This window comes from Zootoca vivipara, chromosome 7, assembly GCF_965207765.1.
Source record: "Zootoca vivipara chromosome 7, rZooViv2.hap1.1, whole genome shotgun sequence".
NCBI classification, from domain to species: domain Eukaryota; kingdom Metazoa; phylum Chordata; class Lepidosauria; order Squamata; family Lacertidae; genus Zootoca; species Zootoca vivipara.
In genome coordinates this window covers 92,936,499-92,957,555 of record NC_142590.1, presented here as the reverse complement: position 1 = coordinate 92,957,555, position 21,057 = coordinate 92,936,499, and the positions used below count along the sequence as shown (strand labels likewise).

Here is a 21,057-nt window from a genome sequence, read left to right as displayed (position 1 = left end):
GGGGGCTGCAGCGGAGAAGGTCCTCTCACCACACCCCAGAGGGGAAGTAGCCATGGAAGAGGGCCTTCAGAGTGGAATGGGGTTCTCAGGCAGGATCGTACTGGGGGAGGCAGTTCTGCAGATACCTTGATCTAAGGCCATTCAGGGCTTTAAAGGCATTTATATCACACCAGCAATGTGCATGGCGCTGTACAGCTGGGCACTGAAGCGAAGGAGCTTTCTGTTTCCTCTGTCAGCGAGGGCCAAGCTCTGGAATACGGCTGGGTTTTGCTGGAGGGACCAGTGAACCCCACAGTGGTGGTGGTGGGACACCCGTAGCAGCAGTGGGGCTGCCCATGGCAGAGGAGGCAGCGGTGTGTGTGTGCCTGCGACAGTGCAGTGGCTTGCTCACGGAGGCAGGGACATGGCTGGATAAGTGGTGTCCTCTTCAGGTCCAGATCTACTGCCTAAGGCGACTGTCTCACCTCATCTCATGGGCGGCCCAGCCCTGGGAGGGACCAGGAATGAAATAATATTAGTTCGGGGAGGACAGTCAGCATTATCAAGCCTATCTCCTGCCAGCAGCAAGGCACCTACCTAAAATGCCTTTGTTAGGTCAAGCTGGGAATGTTCGTTTTCCTCTCCAGTGACAGAGCTCCCTGGGAACAGCCTTAGGAAATAGATCAGTGAGTACTTCTTAACTTCAGCCTGGAGAAGAGAGGATCGAGGGGGTGACATGATAGCTGTCTTCAAATATTTGAAGGGCTGTCATGCAGAAGAAGGAGCAGACTTGTTCTCTGTTGCTCTGGGGTGTGCGTGCAGGAGTAGAACCAACAGAAAGCAATGTCAGGGAAGCAGAATTTGGTAAACTTTAAGGGGAACTGTCTAACCAGGCATGGAGAACCCTTTTCAGCTCAAGAGCCACTTTCCCTTTCAGATAACTTTCTGGAGGCCACCTCCCAGAGGTGGGTGGGGCTAGATACAAAGGGGGGGGCAAGTGTAATTTTTACCTTTGTACAGTTGGCTAGTTTTTACATGTTTTACTCCTTCCTGCAAGTCGCTCTGAGACGTATAGTGAATATACATTTCTTAAATAAATAACAAATAAATTGACATTTTCTGTACATTGAACCTGCACTAAAACGGCAAGGCAAAATATGCTCATGTGGGGCTCATCCAGGATATGGACTGATGTCATCTTCTTGTTTCTCCTCCAGATTGCTGAAACTTACGCCTTCCTTCCAAGAGAAGCTGTGACCAGGTTCCTGATGAGCTGCACTGAGTGCCAGAAAAGGATGCATTTCAATTCCAATGGGGTGGAGCCCAAAGGTAGGACTGGTAAGGTTCCCTCCTTGAAACCCCGTAGAGCTGCTGCCAGTCAGTATTGCTGGAAGACACCCAGAGTGGCTGGGGCAACCCAGCCAGATGGGTGCCATATAAAGGAGAAAAAAATATCATTATTATTATTGACAGCACTGGTTTAGATGAACCGCTGGTCTGTATCAATGGTCTGACTTGATACAAAGCAGCTACAGGCTGCATACCAGTGATTTCCAAACTTATTAGTTGATGGACCACTTGAAAATCGCTGATGGTCTTGGTGGATCACTTCAGGATTTGTTTGCCTCTTGAAGCAGTAGTAATGCACTGTTATTTTTAAGTGTATTCTCATTGCTTCTTTTCTTTCTTATGTTGTGTTTTATTGTATTACAATTTGCATTCCTAGAATTCAAATTGTTCTAAAATAAAATACAATATAAGAAAGAAAAGAAGCAATAAAAATACAATTCAAAATCAGTGTGAGTATTTAATGCAGAGATGCCATGTACCACCCAAATGAAGCTTGCAGACCACTGGTAGTGCATGGGCCACAGTTTGGGAATCCCTGCCCTATGCAATGGGGTGTCCCATCTGTTGGTTTCACTTTTCCAATCCTTTCGTGTGGAATACATCTCCTAAGACCCTTTCTGCATGCTTCTGTGTTTGTAATCGCCCAGAGACTTTACCCATAGCAGCTTAAATGGGCAACATGGCCAAGGAAGACTAAGTGGCCTTCTGTTCACTGCCCATTGGCTTCATGAATATTTTTTTACAGAGCAATCCTAAACATGGGAAGCTGGTATAGCTTACACCAGCATAAGTGACCCCTTTTCTACACTCTGTTGAGTGGGAGGGGCTACTGTAATCTAATCTGGAAGGGGGGGCTTGAGTTTTGAGGATCGGGCACTTGGTCACATGACTGGAGCAGGTGACTCTCCTTGCCTTCCCCCCATAACACCCCCATCTCAGGGACTTACGCAGGTGTAAGTTTCTCTGGCTGAGCCCCTGCTTGAACCAGGGTGAGGGACTGAGCTTCGGCTCAGATCGGAAAGCCCAAGATCCACCAGTTCCAAACTCACTCATCCCCGATGGGTCTTGGGTTTAGATTGCACTGTGAGCCTCATTCTCCTCTTTGCTTAGCAATGATCTTGCAGTCCTGTACCCAGGGGGGTGGCATGTGTCTGCTGCAATTCTGCAAGAGGGCAGGGAAAGCGTCCTATACAGCATCAGGCACAGAATTCAGCTAGCAGAGAACTTCGGCTCAGGGTAGGGGGAAAGGAGCAGGCTCTGAGCCGTGGTGCCTGTGAACAGATGCTTGGAATTGTGTGGGCTGAAACCTCAGAAGCCAGGGCCACAGGTGGGAGAGTTGGGTGGGGGAGGGGCACAGGTACTTTGCAGAACTCCCAGTGGGTGACCTTCCTCCCGAGGCTAGCTAAACCAGAATGAAAAATATGAAAATAGTGAAAGCTGCAGAATAAAGACGTGCAGAAACTCGGTTTGCATAATTTGTACACAAGTTGCAATATCCTGTTTGGGTGTCCCAGGCACAGAACTTAAAACTTTTTTAGCACAGAGTATACAAAGACCTACTCATACTATAAAAATGTGTAGCATGAGGGTCGATCTGAGCTACTTTTGTGGAGACTGCTATCGGAAATATTGGTGATCCCTGCTCCCTAGCCAGGCACAATTAAAATTATAATCTAGAGGCAAGTTTGAACATTTGATTCTCCCTCCCATAAAACCCCCCAATAATCAGAAGGCCAGTTGAAAACACACCTAAATGCATTACTGTATTTATTTTAATTTCCATTTTGAAGAGTGAGAAAGCTCAGGTTCAACATTAGAATGGGTTCGCAGAGTCATCTTGGGCATGTTACAACTTCTCAACCTCAGTTTCCTACCTGTGAAATGGGAGTGGTTATTTTTGTTTGTTCGTTATATTTTAAACTCTTCCTTGGTTCCATAGGATCACAGGATGGTTTTCGGCAGCCACATAAAATGTGTCATAAGTACATGCAAACCAATAAGTAAAAGGATTAAACCAAATGCAGGAAATCAGCCACTGCTCCTTAACTATGCATGTGCTTCCTGAAGTGCCTGCCTAAAGTTTGGTGTCTTGAGCTGTTGGCAAATGTAATTGATAAAGGGGACAGCAAATGTAATTGATAAAGAGTTCCATATTGGGGTCTTCATGGAGAAGGCCCCTCCGCGGATCGCCATGTAATGAAGCATAGTAATTGCTGGAACAAAGGGCCTTCTGCGCAGGTCATAAGGCTCAGGCTGTCAAATATGGAGGAGATACTACTCCAAGTATTTGGGACCTAGGGTGTTTATGAATGCCCGAGACAATTTCTTTAGTTGGGTCCAGTAGCAATTAAATAGCCAGCATACTGATGATACAATGCCACAGATCCCTAGGTGAAATGCTTCCAGCAGCATCTTTAGGAGGGATTCCTGTGCCTTAAAACTCAAGGGGCCTTGCAAAAGTTGCCTACTACCACAGACCTGACACTAGGAGTGGAAGGAATCCTCGTAATACCATGCCTCTGACTCCTAGCCTACAGAACTGATTCAGAAGGATCCTGTGGACATTGATCTCTAAAGCCACCAGAAGAGCCATAAAAACTACATGGCATGGGGTGCTGCAAAACGAAAGCAAATAAAGCTTGTAAAGGCTTTTGGAAACTGAAAGTGCTTTAGAAAGTGTTTATGGCTAATAATATTGAAGTCTTAGATATCAGGATTTTCTGAGGCCCTGGTCAGTAGCCAATTTTCCTTATGAACCGTTGGGAAAGCAGAATGAGGATTTGTGGGACCAGTACCTAACAGCAAAAGCGGCCTTGACAGCAAGCTCTCCTAGTTAGTTTTTCTCTGCATCTTTTTTCATTCCCAGGTTGGCCCAGGTATTAACTCCTATTTGAAGGGCTGACTCAGATGTTAAGATTTTGAAGGCTACAAATTTTGAAGAAGAATATTTGTGCTGAATGCTTACCTGCCAACAGCAGTCTGGCATTTGCCAGGTTCATGAAAACAATTTGCAGTTGATTTTGAAATGTGTCCCTTGTTAATTTGCTAAATAACAATGGCCTTCTGCCTTGTGATATATTTTTTCCAGTGTGCTCCTTGGCCCTGAGCAAGCATTGCGTCCTTGCTCTGCTTCCTCCCCGCTTTGCACTGAGAATTTGGCTGAAGAGGTTACGGCCAGATGGGGGCTACATTGATTGTATCCTGCACAGTATGAATGAAGGTCCTTGTCAATAGCGCCTGTTCCACAATATCCAGAAGGGCAACCATGTTAGCCTGTTGCAGCAAAAACAACGAAGAGCCTAGGTGCCAGAAGACTCTTTTGTTGTTCCTTCACAATAGGTTCCCTTAAAAATAATCTACACAAGCCAAACTTTTTTTCTTTTTTATTTAATCCTTCATATGCAAGCCTTTTGCCACTTTGCCAGGAGGGGCAGGGAAAACAAATGACCCTTTTGTTCCAAAGCTTCATTCTCTCTGTGCAGGGAGAGGGTGGTGATGGAAGCAGCCTCGTCACCTATGAAGGAGAGATGGATTAGATTATACTTGATCAACTTTCACAAAGGACATGGGCCAACTCTAGTTACATGAATCTATTAAAGAAAAACCCCAGGGAACTGCTGGTAGACAAAACTTAACCCTCTCCATTGGGAATAGGTAACCTTTGGCCCTCCAGGTGTTGCTGAACTACAACTCCCATCAGACCCAGCAGGCATGGCCTGAAGAGCGTCAAGCATAAAGTACAAGGGAGGAAGATCAGTCTCCTGTTGTCTATAATGAGCCTGGCCAATCCAGAAGCTTAATAATAATAATAATAATAATAATAATAATAATAATAATAATAATAATAATAATTTATTATTTATACCCCACCCATCTGGCTGGGTTTCCCCAGCCACTCTGGGCGGCTTCCAACAGAAAAATAAAACACAATAATCTATTAAACATTAAAAGCCTCCCTGAACAGGGCTGCCTTCAGATGTCTTCTAAAAGTCTGGTAGTTGTTTTCCTCTTTGACATCTGTTGGGAGGGCGTTCCACAGGGCAGGCGCCACCACCGAGAAGGCCCTCTGCCTAGTTCCCTGCAACTTGGCTTCTCGCAACGAGGGAACCGCCAGAAGGCCCTCAGTGCTGGACCTCAGTGTCCGGGCAGAATGATGGAGGTGGAGATGCTCCTTCAGGTATACTGGACTGAGGCCATTTAGGGCTTTCATGCTCCCTACCAGTCAGAGATGCTGGTATTGCACAGCTGAGCCCACTTCTGCTCCTAAAGTCCACTCTTGATTCCTGAGCATATACTCTCTACAGTTACTCAATAGGCTTGGAAGCGTTCAGCTCCCCCTGTGCACTTTTCATTGCAACAAATAGACCTAACCACCCCACTCCCATTCTTTTTATATAGGAGCAGGAAATGCGTGCATGGGTGTACTCATTGGGTCTTATTGGACAGATGTTGTTTGGCCTTCTAACTTCCAAATGACTCCCCTCCTCTTTTCTATTTATTTACAGAAAACGAACCTCCTTCCTCTCTGGTCTCTGGCATCATTGACTACAACATGCCTCTCACCTCCACCTACTTGAAGCAGATGAAGCTGCGTGTCATGAATTCCCAGGAGCAGGTGAGCTTCTTTCTTCATAATTTATCAAATCAGTCTTATTCTAGCAGGCGTACAGCGCAAAGCGTATAGTGGTTTTAAAATGCTGCCTTTGTTCGGACCAAACTCTATTTCACAAAGCAGTGCATCATCTTTTTGAATTACAGTACTGTACACAGAACTCTCTTTCAGGCTGGCTATATTGAATAAATAAAACCAGGGAGGAGGCTGGTGAGGGGTCTCTGGGTGAAGGCATTCTGTTTTAAGCCTAGCCTTAAATTGCTAAATGGAGGGCTTTCTTGCCGGCTAAATAGGTTGGAACTGTGCTTTGTGCAAAGGATATTGGGCTCCACCAAGAAGAGAAGCAAACGGAGGTTGCTGTTTTTTCCTTTGGCAACATGAAAGTGAGCAGGAATCTGAATCTCTCTCTAGTGGAATTCATGCATGTAAGGCTGAGCACAGAAATAAATAAAGATGTACGGGCCCAGCAGTAACAACGCTGGAAAAATAATTTTAGAAAATGTATTAAGTTAGCAAACTGAAGCTGAATTAGTTGGCAGTTGGAGGGCTGAATGTTGTTCTTCTGCGGACCAATCCTGCAACCCACTTGCCTGGAAGAAAGCCCCATTGAGCACAATAGCTTCTGAGTTGTCATTTATAGGATCATACTGTTAGTCCCATCTCTCTGTGGAGTAGAAAGTCTGGATAACATATGTGTCTTGACTATTTTGTCTATTTTCTCAGCTCTGCTGTAGCTGCTAAGTCTGTGTTCAAACCTAGTCTAAAGCTAAGTATGAAAGTGCTAAAGAGGAAAGTGCTAAAGTGAGGGGTGCAGCTTTGGGTGAGGAATAGAACAAATTTTAGCTATGCTACCTGAGAAGAAGAAGGGGAAGGAAAGGTTTTAAACTGAAGTGTAATTTAGTCAAGTTTGAAGCAGGCCAGGGCCAAAACTGCAAGTGATGAGCGGTTCTCTGATTTGGAGCAGAGGACCAATGGAGGGGAAGAGCTCCAAACCCTTTCCTCCCCTGTGATTTGTCATCTCAAAACTCTACCCAGCTGCTCTTCTCCCCATAGAGAGAAAATAGTTGTGTTCATTGCAAAGGAACTGCAAGATCTTGCAGTGCCTTAAAGACTAACAAATTTATTATTTGGGTGAGTTGGATTGTATGTATGTATATATGTGTGTTTGAAGGGGATGAGAAAGGGGTTGTTTTTGTTAACTAGAATTTGTTCTATCTGAATAAATGCTGTAGAGTGGGAGAGGACTTCCATGTCCCAGTTTTTTAATTTGATGGATCTGACCACAATGGATCAAGGGCAATGACTGAAAGCAAACAGGACATTGGGCAAGGACGTTAAGTGTAGGTTTTTGACGGAATCTGGTTCTTCACTTTCCATGAGGCTTCATATTTGCTTATAGGAAGAGAGAGGACATTCACCTTATTTTTGAAACACAGAACAAGCCAAGCCAGGCAAAGAAAGGATCATTTTGTTTAGGATGAAGAGAGCAGGAAGTGTCAGGGGGGTAATCTGTTAAAATGGACTAATCCCTCACAATCGCTTTGACCTGAGATTCAACCAAATGTTTGTAGTGTTGTTGTTTCTCGTAATCTGCAATTGGTAACCTGTCCAAGTGGTGTTTGTGAAACTTGTAGCTTCTGCCTGAGGGGCTGCTGTGCCTGAGACATTTTCTAAAGATTCCCATTCTGCAGCTGTGCCCTGGTGCATCAGATCCTCTTTGCGGTGTCTTTTTCCTTCCCCTAGGAGTGAAGTGGGGCAAACTTTCCCCTTTCCCCATGACTGCTGCACTCAAGACACAGTGGGACAAAAAATGGGGAGGGTGCCATGACCTTCCTACTCTGATTGTGGGCTTCCCAGAGATAGCAGACTGCCACTGTTGAAAACAACATACAGTATTAATATTGCATCTGTGGTGTTGAAGGTATTGTCCTGCCAAGCCAGTCTCTTCCGATATGCACCTTGGTTTCTTTGCCTGAGACATTTAATCTTAATTTCCCTTTACCACAGAAAATACAACACATAAAAATACCCCACTATACATCTTCAGTCACTGATGGGCTGCGGTGGGAAGTTTGTCACATGTGTGGTGATGTTTCAGTGGGTGGTCTCTGTTGCAACACCTCTGTTTCTGTGTGCTCCATACCTGAGCACCACCTAGCTGTTTTCTTTGTAGTAGCCCCCAATACCCATTTTCATATATCACTGCATGCGGAATGCATGCCTAGTTTGGAACATTTCTCTGAAGATCCCCATACACTCAGTTGGGGGTGATTATGCTGGTGCATACACTGGACTTTGCTCTTTTAATTTTTAGTACAGATGTCTTGTGCCAAGACCTCATTATCACAATTCAGTATTTTATTGCTGCTGTGTTTTTTGTTTTTTTTTGGGTGGTGGTGAGGAATGCAAGGTTGAAGTTTTAACTCTTATGGTGGCCTGTGGAGTATTCCTAAATGTTTGGGATATTTTCACCACCCCCCATCCTGCCAAATCAAAGAGTAGTTTGCTACAGCTGAATATTACTCTTACGCAGGACATCCGTACTAAGAACACAGCAAAACAAAATCAGATTGAAATTGATACCTACCTGCCCTGCAAAAGGCACATGTTTTTATTATGCTTTTGCATACTACCTTGGGGGAAAATTCATGTGCACAGGTATCAAAATAGCTTTGTGCATGCCCAAAGCAGCTCACAATGAAGAGACAGGGACGCATTTCAAGCAAACACTACAAAAACTATTTCATCATAACATAGCAAAACAAAAATACAATAATGTACAAAACCCATATTTCAATACTATATACAGTACAAGATGATTAAACAACATAAAGGTAAAGGTACCCCTGACCATTAGGTCCAGTCGCAGACAACTCTGGGGTTGCGCTCTCATCTCGCTCTATAGGCTGAGAGAGTCGGCGTTTGTCCGAAGACAGCTTCCAGATCATGTGGACAGCATGACTAAGCCGCTTCTGGCGAACCAGAGCAGCACATGGAAACGCTGTTTACCTTCCCGCTGGAGCGGTACCTATTTATCTACTTGCACTGCATGCTTTTGAACTGCTAGGTTGGCAGGAGCTGGGACCGAGCAACGGGAGCTCACTCCCGTTGCAGGGATTCGAGCCGCCGACCTTCTGATTGGCAAGCCCAAGGCTCAGTGGTTTAGACCACAGCGCCACCCGCATCCATATCCAAGTCTTTATAAAGGGAATGCGTGGACAGTTATGGGCACAGCAAAAACAGATCATAGAATCATAGAATCATAGAGTTGGAAGAGACCACAAGGGCCATCCAGTCCAACCCCCTGCCAAGCAGGAAACACCATCAAAGCATTCCTGACAGATGGCTGTCAAGCCTCTGCTTAAAGACCTCCAAAGAAGGAGACTCCACCACACTCCTTGGCAGCAAATTCCACTGCCGAACAGCTCTTACTGTCAGGAAGTTCTTCCTAATGTTTAGGTGGAATTTTCTTTCTTGTAGTTTGAATCCGTTGCTCCGTGTCCGCTTCTCTGGAGCAGCAGAAAACAACCGTTCTCCCTCCTCTATATGACATCCTTTTATATATTTGAACATGGTTATCATATCACCCCTTAACCTTCTCTTCTCCAGGCTAAACATACCCAGCTCCCTAAGCCGTTCCTCATAAGGCATCGTTTCCAGGCCTTTGACAAAAATAAGTGCTTCGCAGCTGCAAACAACTGGAAAGCGTCGACACGCGCGCGCCCGTCTGCTACTCCCAGGCTTTATATACAGACCGCCCTCCCCGCCCCTCTTATTGCGCGTGCTAGTGCATTGATCTGAACAACCTGTTTGTGATATAAAGCCCCCAGCCTGGAATTACCCCTAGCTTCGTTTTGGTATGGGGTCCGGCAACCAAAGTTAAAGGGAGTACTGGAACATTTTTGAAACCTTCCTAGGCAGCAGCCCAAGAGGAGGTCATTCTGTTGGCATAGAACACGGCGGTAGCTGCCGTTGGAACTCAGATACCACATGTCCCTGTTAGGCTTCGTGCTGGTTGCTATGGATTTGCAAGACCCATTAGAGCTATTTTAAGAGACAGAGTTGCTATGGCAGGACCCAGCCCTTCCTCTCTTGCATATCCCAAGCTCTCCCCTGGCTTCCGTTGGAATTTGAGGTGTGTTAGGAATGGAGCAGGCGGTCACACCTGGTGCAGGTGCCAAATTTAGAGAATGTCTTCAAGAGGCATTTTTCTTCAAACCAAAGGCATGAGGTCAGGGTGGTGGGAGTAGGAAGTCTGGATATTATAGAAAGCTACTGAAGTGAGTGGGAGTTGAACATTGCGTTGTGCTGGGGAGGATTCGTGCCCTGTGCTCATCTCTCCTCTTCCCATTCCTGAAAGGCTAAAGGTAATTGAGTGGTCTGCGGGTCTTGAATCTGCTATTCATGCTAAACATTTCCTGGTCCCTTCTGTGTGTTGGGGCTGCAGAGAACACAGATGAAAACAGTCGTCATTGCTGGGACACAAAACATGAACTCCCATTCCCCCTGCATAATATCGTGATCTTTCTACAATAAGGGGTTTGTTTGTTTTTAAGAATTGTTTATAAGACACATTAAAAATTAAACTATTAATTTAAATAACAAGAGTAAACAACAATTAGGCCATTTAGTGACAGCTAAATTCCAGAACAATGAATCAGCATCCAGTTTTCCACCCAGAGGCTTGAGGAAAATAAGCATGTTATGTCTTAGTTGACTGTTTGGTAGTGCAGTCATATACATGTCTACTCAGAAGTAAGCCCCAAGTAAATGAGTATAGGATTGCAGCCTAAATCTGCATGAATGTGCAAATGAGACCTCAAGTTGTGGGAATGGACAACATTCGGAGTGGCAATCCTTGCGGTCATAACTCCAAACCATCCAGGGCTTTGTATGTCAGAGCCAAAACCTTAAATTGTGCTCAGTAGCAAGTAGGCAGCCAATGCAAGTGTCTGAGAATAGATGTTATGTAATTTCAGGTCCATCAGGTCCTCCTTCTTCTTCTTGACTCCTGTGTTATGCACTAGCTGCAATCTCTGAACCATCTTCAGGAGTGTAGATGGTACTCTAGTACTCAGCAGTATCTTTTTAGAAGAGGGACTCCCTCTTTTCGCACATAGGAGAACGTAACTCTTCTGCAATGGAAACTGTCATCCAGATCATTGTATTAAAATGGTTATTGATAAGTTAACATTTGCTGCCCAGTTAATTGGGGACACTTTTTAGTCTATCAGAATATTTTAATCAGTATAGCTAACTAGTTGACTAGGCATTGCAGTTTTTATCAGTCTTTTCTAGGAGTCTGGGTGGGCTTCCTTAGGTAGCAAATTCCACAAGGGGGCATTGGGAAGGCCTTGCTTCTCTTTGCCACTTTTTAAACCTCAGTTAGTAGTCCAAGGTATATGAAGCAGAGCCTTTTTCTTTAAGCAGGGCCACTTTTGAAGACAAAAATGTAGGAGGAAGTTTGCATGTGAGAACGCATTCCCTAAAATATGGGATATATTTTCCCCTCCTAACTGGTCTTATGCAAGGCTTACATTTCTAAAGTTCATTACTTAGGACAGCTGGTTGACAATGTGAAGCCTAACATATTCCGCTATGTATCTATTAACTTTTTTCCAGAGGCACAAGGACATCAAGTGACTAGCACAGACTCATTTTGTGAGTCAATCACTCTCTTGGGAACCCAAGATCTCTTGTAATGACCACCAGGGCCTCCTTTAATCATGTTTGCAAAAGGAAGCTACTATATAATTGTTTGTATTTTTGTTTTTTTCTCCACTGCCTTTTGCTCTTGATTAACTTTTGCAGAACCTTTGCACCACAGAAATTGGAAAAAATCAGGCTGAACAAATGTTGTTACAAAACATTATATCTAGATCTACATCTGGATAAAGGTAAAGGGACCCCTGACCGTTAGGTCCAGTTGTGGACGACTCTGGGGTTGCGGCGCTCATCTCGCTTTACTGGCCAAGGGAGCTGGCGTACAGCTTCCGGGTCATGTGGACAGCATGACTAAGCCGCTTCTGGCGAACCAGAGCAGCGCATGGAAACGCTGTTTACCTTCCCGCTGGAGCGGTACCTATTTATCTACTTGCACTGCATGCTTTTGAACTGCTAGGTTGGCAGGAGCTGGGACCGAGCAACGGGAGCTCACCCCTGCTGCGGGGATTCGAGCCGCCGACCTTCTGATTGGCAAGCCCTAGGCTTTGTGGTTCAACCCACAGCGCCACCTGTGTCCCACATCTGGATATATACACATACTGTACACAATTAGTGGAACTGAGAGTAAGAGCTTTGTAGCAGTTCGCCTGAAAGTGCAAGATATGGTATCAGCACCTGTGATGGCGTGTTGTGACTCTTCGCATTGAGTATAAGTATTATGTGTAACTGCAAGACTCTTGTTCTAGGTTGCTCACTGGAGAGCTTCTGCTTGCTTACATTGACAATGGAAAAGTTGCATGGGGAGAGCCTGGCTGTGAGGGGGGGGGGGCCACCAAGTACATCCGGTCTACTTAGCAGATCAGCTCAATCATGGCCATAGTTATGTCCTCCCTTAGAACTGTAGTTCAGGTATGAGTTGTGCAACAACTTCTACAGGGAAGACTGACCTGGAATTTATGTACCACTTTTTAGCAGTGTTCTACCAAAACAGTGTACAATTAAAATAGCTGCATAAAACAGCCCCCCCCCCAATACCATAAAAAACCAAAATCAATGTAAAAGCACCAGAAAAAAATTAGGACATACAACAGAGAATTATAAAAAATGGCATAAATAGGCTGATTGAAGAATTCATTTGATGATCTTTAGAATCTCCCCACCCACTTTCACACCTTTGTCGTTGAATGGTTTCCTGCTACAGATATATTCAAATTGTTATACTTATATATATGTATATAAATATACATATATTTCAGAAATTTGGCCTTCTACTTCTTTTTGTCTTGGCTTACTGTTAGTCGAAGGAAGTGCAGCCATTGTTCATTTTGTTTTCCTCATTTGGGCAAGACTTCCGCTTTTTAAAGGAAGCTTTCTTGGATTTTACAGCTTCTTTGTCTGTGCTATATAACCACACTGGCATCCTTGTTGGCTTGTTTGTAGCCTTTCTAATCTGTGTTATATATTTTATTTATTCAACAAGGTTCATTTAACCTCCAAGCTTCCTGAAAGGATATAACAGGTCTGACTTTTCTTTTCAAGTTACCTTTAACTAATCCTCTCATTTTTTTTTTAGAAATCTCCTCTTCCAAATTTAAATGTAACTGTGTTGGACTTTTTATGCCTCGCATCAGTTCATGCAACTGTGCAACAAAACAAAAAAAGCCCTCCAGGATCCCATTACCACAGGGCAATGATTCTCAAAAGAGTAAGACTTTTGGTCCCATAAACTGCACTGTTCAAATAAGGGGTATAATTGTGGGTATTGGCAACTGCCTGGCCTTCCTTACGTAGATGGGGGTAAGCATCCATGCAAGACGGCAGCAGGGTGCTTGTAAAAACCTGTGCTGAGATTTGTCAGGAAATGACAGGTCAGTGGATGCATGGCAGGGAGATGTGTATCCAATTCCTCAGATAAACCCATCTCCCCCTTCCCCCTGCTTTGCTCATGCCACCTCCTCCCCTTGTCCTTCCTCAAGAGCTCACTTCTCATCAGCCGCTTTGCCTCCAATGCCTTTTCCTATCTCTGTGTCTTTCCCCAACATTGGTGCTCTTGCTCGCTGTTCATCAGGCTGCTTCACCTTTACTCACTTCTCCTTTAAGACCCAGGTTTTTTGGGGGAGGAATTGCCTCTTAGGTCACACCAAGCAGGGCTCTGTTGTTTTGCAGATGAGTAATTTGGTGGATTGAACTTTGAATTCTTGCCTCCGTTGGCAGTAGTTTTTATGTCTCTGAGTGACAGTTCCTTTGCTGGGGGGTCAGCACAGGAACCACAAAGACAAGTGGCCACAGAGAGAAAGGTTGGTTAATTTTTTAAAAAAAGTGTCAATAGGACCGTTGATGGGATGACTTACCGCTTCTGCAGTGGCAGCTGAAATGTGTTCTCCCACTTTTGGGAGATGTGCCAGTACCCCTGCTCTGCCAGTATTTTATGAAGGATTACTTGATAAATCATGCTTTGTCTCCCTTGGCTGTTTGTCCTCCTTCCTCCGAATGTATGTGGTTGCTAGTTCTCATGGTCCTCCTCCCACCCATGGCTATTATTTTCCTGAACCACCTTAGCCTCATTTGACCCACTTATCCACTGCAACTAGACTCTCCCTAATCCCAGCGCCACCACCCATAGGCAGCTTCTCCAGTCTTTTCCCAACACATGTCCTCTAAGACCCATGCTCTCAACCCCCCCCCCCCGGAACCCTTTCTCTTTCAGTCCAGCACAACTCACTATGATCCTTTTGGGTCCTAAATGTGGAAAGGAGGTCACACACCCCTTGAGACGTTTAGGGGCAGTGCGGCAATGTTGAACTTTCTTGGGATGAGAGAACGCCACATATGTATGAATCGCTGTAATGTATTTTATTTACAAGTGTATATGCAGAACACAGTATGGGTTTAGTGACCACTACAGCAGGTGGCAAAAGTGCTGCCTCTGCTTCATATTCCCAAAGCAACATTGTGGACAACTGCACCCTGGTTCCTTCTACTTCAGCTAAACTTATAGCTTGTAATTGTCTGTCTCCCCTTTTTCCATGCATGTATGGCCCTGCAGAGAACTCATTCCTCCAAGTCAGTTGCTCACTTTTAAGTTGTTGATAAGGTCTAAAACTTTGTCTCTTGTTTCTGCTGTTTTCCTTAGTTCCACAAGCTCCCTTTCTGAGAAAGTTAGCTCAAGCACAGGGATTTGTCTTATATCTACTGCTGTGAGAACAGATGCAAATAATTCATTCAACTGCAATCTCCTTTTCCTCCTTTAGCACACCTTTGCCATCCAAAGCTCCAACGGCCTCTCTAGCTAATGTTCTGTTTGAATATATTTAAAGATTTTTTGGGGGGTAGTTGGTCTTCATGTTTTTAGCAATGTGCTCCTTGACTACTTTTATTTTCATCTCTTGAATTTATTTAATCAAAGCTTGTGTTCCTGCTTGTTCTCATTTGAACAAGACTTCCATTTTCTGAAGTGAACGTTCATAATAATGGAAGAATGGAAGAAGAGCCTTTTGGATCAGGCCAATGGCCCATCTAGTCTAGCATCCTATTCTCACAGTGACCAACCAGATTTCAGTGGGAAGCCCAAAAGCAAGACCTAAGCACAACAGCACTCTTCTCATTTGTGATTCCCAACAACTGGTATTTAGAGGCATGATTCCCAACAACTGGTATTTAGAGGCATACTGTCACTGATAGCAGGGGCAAAACATAGCCATCGTGTCTACAGGTAGAGTTTGTATTTAGAGTTAACTGTGTCCCCCCTGATTCTCTCCATTCCAATAGCTTTCCATTATGCCTAATCCTATTCTATATATTCTTTGCTTTAAAATCACGCACCATCTTGGCTTGGAGGCTTCTAGCATTAGCATAATATAAGCTAATACATGGTGCCTCTCTCCATAGACAGAAAAGGGTCCTTTTCTGGACCAGCCCTTTTTAAGTACAGAATTTGGGGACTGAATCTGGTACCTTCTGCATGGAAACCAGTGGCTCTCTTTACTAACAAAACGAAGACAATATTTACAATTAGATGGTAACTCAAAGGTCATTTAGTCCAGCCCCATGCTAGTGGAGGAAATATACTGCTACAGTATCTCTGATAGGTGGGCATGCAGCCTCTGTTTAAAAACTAACAATGTTCTTTCTAAAACTAACAAAGTTCTTTCTAAAAATTCTATTGTCTAAACCAGGGATCAGCAAACTTTTTCAGCAGAGGGCTGGTCCACTGTCCCTCAGACCTTGTGGGGGGCCAGACTATATTTTTTGGGGGGGAAATATGAACGAATTCCTATGCCCCACAAATATCCCAGAGATGCATTTTAAATAAAAGGACACATTCTACTCATGTAAAAGCACGCTGATTCCCGGACTGTCCGTGGGCCAGATTTAGAAGGCGATTGGGCCGGATTCGGCCCCCAGGGCCTAGTTTGCCTACCAATGGTCTAAACCCTTGTAATTTGAATTTGTTAGCATGGGCCCTCCCCACTCCAGCAACAGAGCACTGATTTGCTCCCAGTCTTAGGCACACATGGAAATGTCTTCATCACAGAGTTACTTTCTTGCTCTTCTCACTGAAGTTAGAATTTTCTAGCCTTAATGGCCAACTCTTCTTCAGTATTTAGTAGCTTTCTGAGATGAATTGAACTTTGATGTGGATAGGTTGAGGATGAGAGAGAAGTCCTTGCCATGGAACTGCATGTTAAGAGTTCGCCTCCATTAACATTTGCTTCCAGTACAATCTGAAACAGGTTTGCATCTCTCCTCATGTCTGTGGCATTTGGATACATTCAGCAAACAAACTGGTTTTCCTGCTGGTTCAAAGGGCTTGTCCATGCCTAGAAAGCAGGGGTCCAAGAGGTGTTCAGTTTGCCTTGTTGCTTTCCACCCAATTGACATTTGCTTTGATTTAGCAGTAAAAAGTGGATTTTCCCAGGGGAAATTGACGGGAGAAGCAGAATCCAAACATTTTCTTCTAGATCCCCAAACAAAAAGTTGTTGCGAGGCATGGAAACCAAATAACAACTTTACAGTTTAATGTAGATTTTGAATTCCACTTCAAACTGCTGTAGTTTCAACTTTCTTTACAAAGAAGGTGCTTCATCCCTCTGACTGGAGGCAAGCTGCAAGTCCTATTGAATAATATTAAAGTAATTCATTTGAAACAAATAGTGTTGAGTTTAGGCCAGGAGAGGCCACGGGTCATGCCCTTCAGTGGCTTCCCCTAGCTTAGACATTCAAATACCTATGCAGTTATCAGCAGCCAGCCTTAAGCAAACAACTACCACACATCTTAACATGTCAAAGCAGAGAAACACCTTCAACACACATGTGGCAAAAGGTCTGGTCCCATGGAACATAATTCATCTGGAAGCTCTTGCTGAAATAATGAGAGCTGTCATTCTCTGCTTTGCATGGTGGATTGTGTCCCCTTGTTGAGTAATGCTATTTGGATTTCCTTGCTGCAGGCACCAAACTGCCTTGGGCTGGCCGCTGGCCTATGAACCCCAATGAGACTTGCTCCCAAGTAAGCAAGAACTTGAACGTGGCTAGGTGTGTGTCTGCGTGAGTGGTGTGTGTCTGCGTGAGTGCCCCGTGTGAATAACCTGCCAGGAGCGCTTGCAGGACGCATATAGCCCTGCCCTTCCTGCAGGATGCCTGGTACCTGTCTTCCATCATCCTTCCCGGCAAGGAGTCCAGGCCTCTCTTTAGAAAATGGACGGGCTCCTCTCCCTCCCTCTCTGCCTCCTCCTCTCCTCTCCTCGTGCGTTTCCCCCCGTTTCTTTCTCTCCACCCTCCGGCGGCACAACACAGCGTCTCCCTCTGGCTTTCGCCTCCTTGCGCGCACGGTGTGTGTGCATATGTGTCTCCGACAGGGCGTGCGCCGCCTCCTCCGCCTCCTGGTCCACCCCCCCTCCCGGGATGCGTGTAGGAGGCTCAGGCTGCCTGTGTCCCCCCTCCCCCAGTCCTCTCTTCCCCGTCTCTCTCTCTCTCTCGCTCCCCCCTCCCCCCGATCCGGGAGTGACGCGCTCCGCAGTGCCAGCCCTCCTCTCTCCTCTCCGCTCCCCTCCCGGCGGGGCGCTCCTCCTCGGGCAGCAGCTGGCTGTCAGCCTTCCCCGGAGCGCCCCCTTCTCTCTCGGCCAGGGCTGGCGCAGGCCGGCGGCGGGCCCCAGGCGCCGCAGCGGCCCCGCAGCAGGTAGGCGATGGCTGGGGCCGGGCAAGAGCGGCGACAGGAGACGGGCCGCCCCGGCCACAGGGAACGGGAGGAGAGGGCCGTGCGTCCCCGGACGCGCCGCGCTCCGTGCGCCCTGCTACGAGCAAAAGCAGCGGGTCTTGTGGGGGGGGCAACTTGTGGGTCTTGGGGCCAGCCAACCATTCCCCCACCCCGGGAGGGGGTGGTGGTCGAGTTGAACCCAGACTAGCCTGGCACTGGGGGCGTGCAGAGAGTGAGGAAGGTGTGCGTGCCCGAGGAGGAGCGTCCGGAAAGCCCTGCCGACCACGGGGGGTGTGCCGGCGAATTGGGCGTGCGGGTGGAAGACCCCGAGAGGTGGCCGCTCGGGGAGGGATGGGGGGCGGCGGCTGCGGGGCGGCGACGGGGTGTCCTCGCCGCGCTCGCTTTCTTGTTTCACTTTCCGGCAGCCAAAGCGCTTTACACTCCCGGGCGCCTTTTCCAGGGGGCGGCCACGCGTGGGGGTGGGGAGGGGGGCGTGTGGGCACGGAAGGGGCGGAGGCAAGTTTATTGGAGGGGAGCGCTGAACAGCCTGCGACTCGAGGGGCGAGTCCTTTATTGGAGGGGTGCGCTTTTGTTTGCTTGCCACTATAGGAATTCCTCGGGATCCTCGGATGGGGGAGTGGAGGAAGAGCAGCGACTAAGGGGTGGGGACGCGGAGAGAGAAGCGCGCTCAAGGAACGGGGAGGGGGGGTGTCCGTTTGGAGTTAGCCAACGGGCCGCATACACTCTGCGCTTGGAATGCACGGGGGGGGGAGATCCGTGGGGGGGGGGTCAACGGCAAGAGGTGGAAGAAGAGTGTTCAGCGATGCCTGGCAGGGCGGGGGGGGAGAGAGAGATGGGAGGTGCGTGGAGGCGGAAGAGGACAGGGGGCGTGTGAATGCCGGACTGAACTCGTGGAGGAGCAGCCGCGCGCCGCCCTGCGATTGTTGACAGGTTGCTTGGGCTCTGTGTGTACACGGAGGAGAGCAGGGGAGGAGGACCTGGTGGTGGGCGGCTGGGTGGCTGCTCCGTGTACTTGTAGATACAATGGAGGACGGCCTGGGGCCCGTCTCCAGGAAGGAAGTTGCGAGGACTTTACAGGGTGGGAGTGAGGTGTGTGCATGTGTGGAGGCACACTCGTGAACTTATCCGACGAGTGCTACAACAGTTGCTGGAGAGTTCCCTTTGTAGACGCACTCCTGTGACCTGTCCCACTGGAACGTAGGCAGCTGTGAAGTGAATGAGTTTGTAGTAACACCGCATTTCGCCTTCTTGTGCGCGCAAGAGCAGGGCGCTGGATTTGTGGGCGCGTGTGAAAAGTAGTTACAAAGTGCTACGTGTCGGGCAGAGCTTGCCTGACAGTTTGCTGGCGTTTTGTCCGGGGTGAGGGGCGCGGGTGGGTGGCCTCGCGCGGAATCTGCGCGCAGCAGCAGGAGAGTCAGACGCGGCGCTAGGAGTTGTGAGGCTGGTAATGCGTGGATCGGGGCCGGCGGGCCGGGGTCCCGTTGGCTCGAGGGAGGAGGGGCGGAATCTTGCCGTTTTTGAAAACTCCCTCGTGCGTTCTGATTCCAGACTGGCCCCCACGACTCCTCTACCTACCGACCCTCATTCCCAGACAGCTACCTGAACCGAACCGCCTCGGCCTCGTCTTCCCCTCTTCAGCACCTAGAGACAGCCCCCCCCCCCGAGCGGCCTCTCCTTAGCGTCTCTAATGAGCCCGATGCCTGGAGAAAGGTTAAGGTTAGCGCGTCCTTCCCTTATCCTCCTTTCCCTTCCCTCGCCTGCATCTTCCCCTCCCCGGAAGAGCACAAAAGCGCAGAAAGAAGAAAGTGGGGAGAGGCGGCGGCGAAGGCAGATCAATGGGGAGCTCCAGACCCATCAATTCGCCCAGGGAGCTGCTTCTCCTTCTCTCCAGCATCGATTTTCCCTTTCCCACCCTAGGCGCAGGGAGAGACACCCCCCCTTCCTTCCTAGCCTTCCCTCCATCATCTCCTTTCCACCTGGAGAGTAGGAGGGGCGGGGGTATCTCTCTCTCTCTCTCTCTCTCTCTCTCTCTGCCTCTGCCTCTGCCTCTGCCTCTGCCTCTGCCTCTGCCATGGCGCTCCTCCTCCTCCTCCAGCTCTTCCTCCCCTTTTGGGTGGGGGTGGGTGGATTGGACTGGAAATAGATTTCTCCCCGGAGGTAAAGCTGGGCTTTATGGGTCAATCCCTGCTTCAGGCAGCAACCTCCGGGCACCAGCTCGTTGCAAACACTCCGTCAAGATTTGCCTGCTTGAGCTTGGGGGGTGGGGTGGGGAGGGGGTGGGAGAGAAGGGTTGGTGCAGAAAAGGAAGGCGAAAAGTCCCCAGCCAGACCTCTAAGGGTAAGGTGAAGGCTTTTCAAAAGCAAGCCTGGTGCCTTGACGTTGTGTTGCTAACAGTACTTTTCTTAATGGGAAATATTTCTGGCTCTGTTTTTGCAAACCCTTTCTCAGGTCTGCTATTTACTTCCTGTGTTTTTTCTCCCCAGCTGGGTGGAGGAACAATGGAACAGGCGTCACATGCTAATAGTTTCTTGGCAGTATTGTCACTTCCCTTAATATTTGGTGGAACAGACAGTGAACTGTTGGCAGTGTATCGGTTGGGCAAAGGGGAGAGTTTGGACTTGGGATGACAGGGAACATTTCCATTAAGGTAGGGTAGGTGGTAGCTGTCAAATGCCTATTTTCCTCTTCTGCTTTAAATGAATCTTGGTAGGTTTCATTGGATCCTTTCCTCCGTAATACTGTATTGAATCCAGTGCCTATTTGAGTCAACAAGTCCCTCATCTACAGTGCAAATACTGTTCATGTTTTATCACTCAGATAGTCACCACCAAAGTGTGCAAAGTTTTCTCCAGCAAAGTGTGCAAAGTTTTCTAATTCACTTGTTTCCTCCAGAACATGTCATTTCTAGTTAGAAGACTTTTTGTTTTTTAGTGCCCAGATTGAGATTTCATATTCTTTGTCAGAGCTGAAACTAAGCTTTATTTCACTTGGGTCAAAGATGCAGTTTGGCACACACACCCCACATTTGTGTACACACACCCCCTCAATGGTGCCCCTTATGGGGTTCCCCCAGGGCAAAAAAACTAGTGAGCCCCCCCCCAGCTACGACTCTGATTGTGCTCCCGTTTTTCTGTTGAGACTGATACTGTTGAGCCCATGGCAGAGCAGGAACTTGAGCCTTGGCTAGTCCTAGACCTAGATGGATTTTCATGGCATCTGGGTGTGTAACTCCGAG

The 21,057-nt window shown here is 47.2% G+C and overlaps 1 protein-coding gene across 6 annotated transcripts in view; it reads left to right on the top strand.

Annotated features, from left to right (window-relative positions):
- NOL4L (nucleolar protein 4 like) overlaps positions 1–21,057 on the top strand; it is a 125,921-nt gene that overhangs the window by 53,329 nt on the left and 51,535 nt on the right. For 3 of the 6 annotated variants that reach the window (XM_088674800.1, XM_088674802.1, XM_035121751.3), the window contains 2 exons: positions 1,197–1,317; positions 5,835–5,944. In XM_088674800.1, coding sequence (XP_088530926.1) covers positions 1,197–1,317; positions 5,835–5,944 — 231 coding nt within the window. Of the gene's footprint in view, positions 1–1,196; positions 1,318–5,834; positions 5,945–17,604; positions 17,784–21,057 lie in introns of those variants that run through there. The other 3 variants (XM_088674801.1, XM_060277396.2, XM_035121756.3) reach the window with 2 other exon arrangements.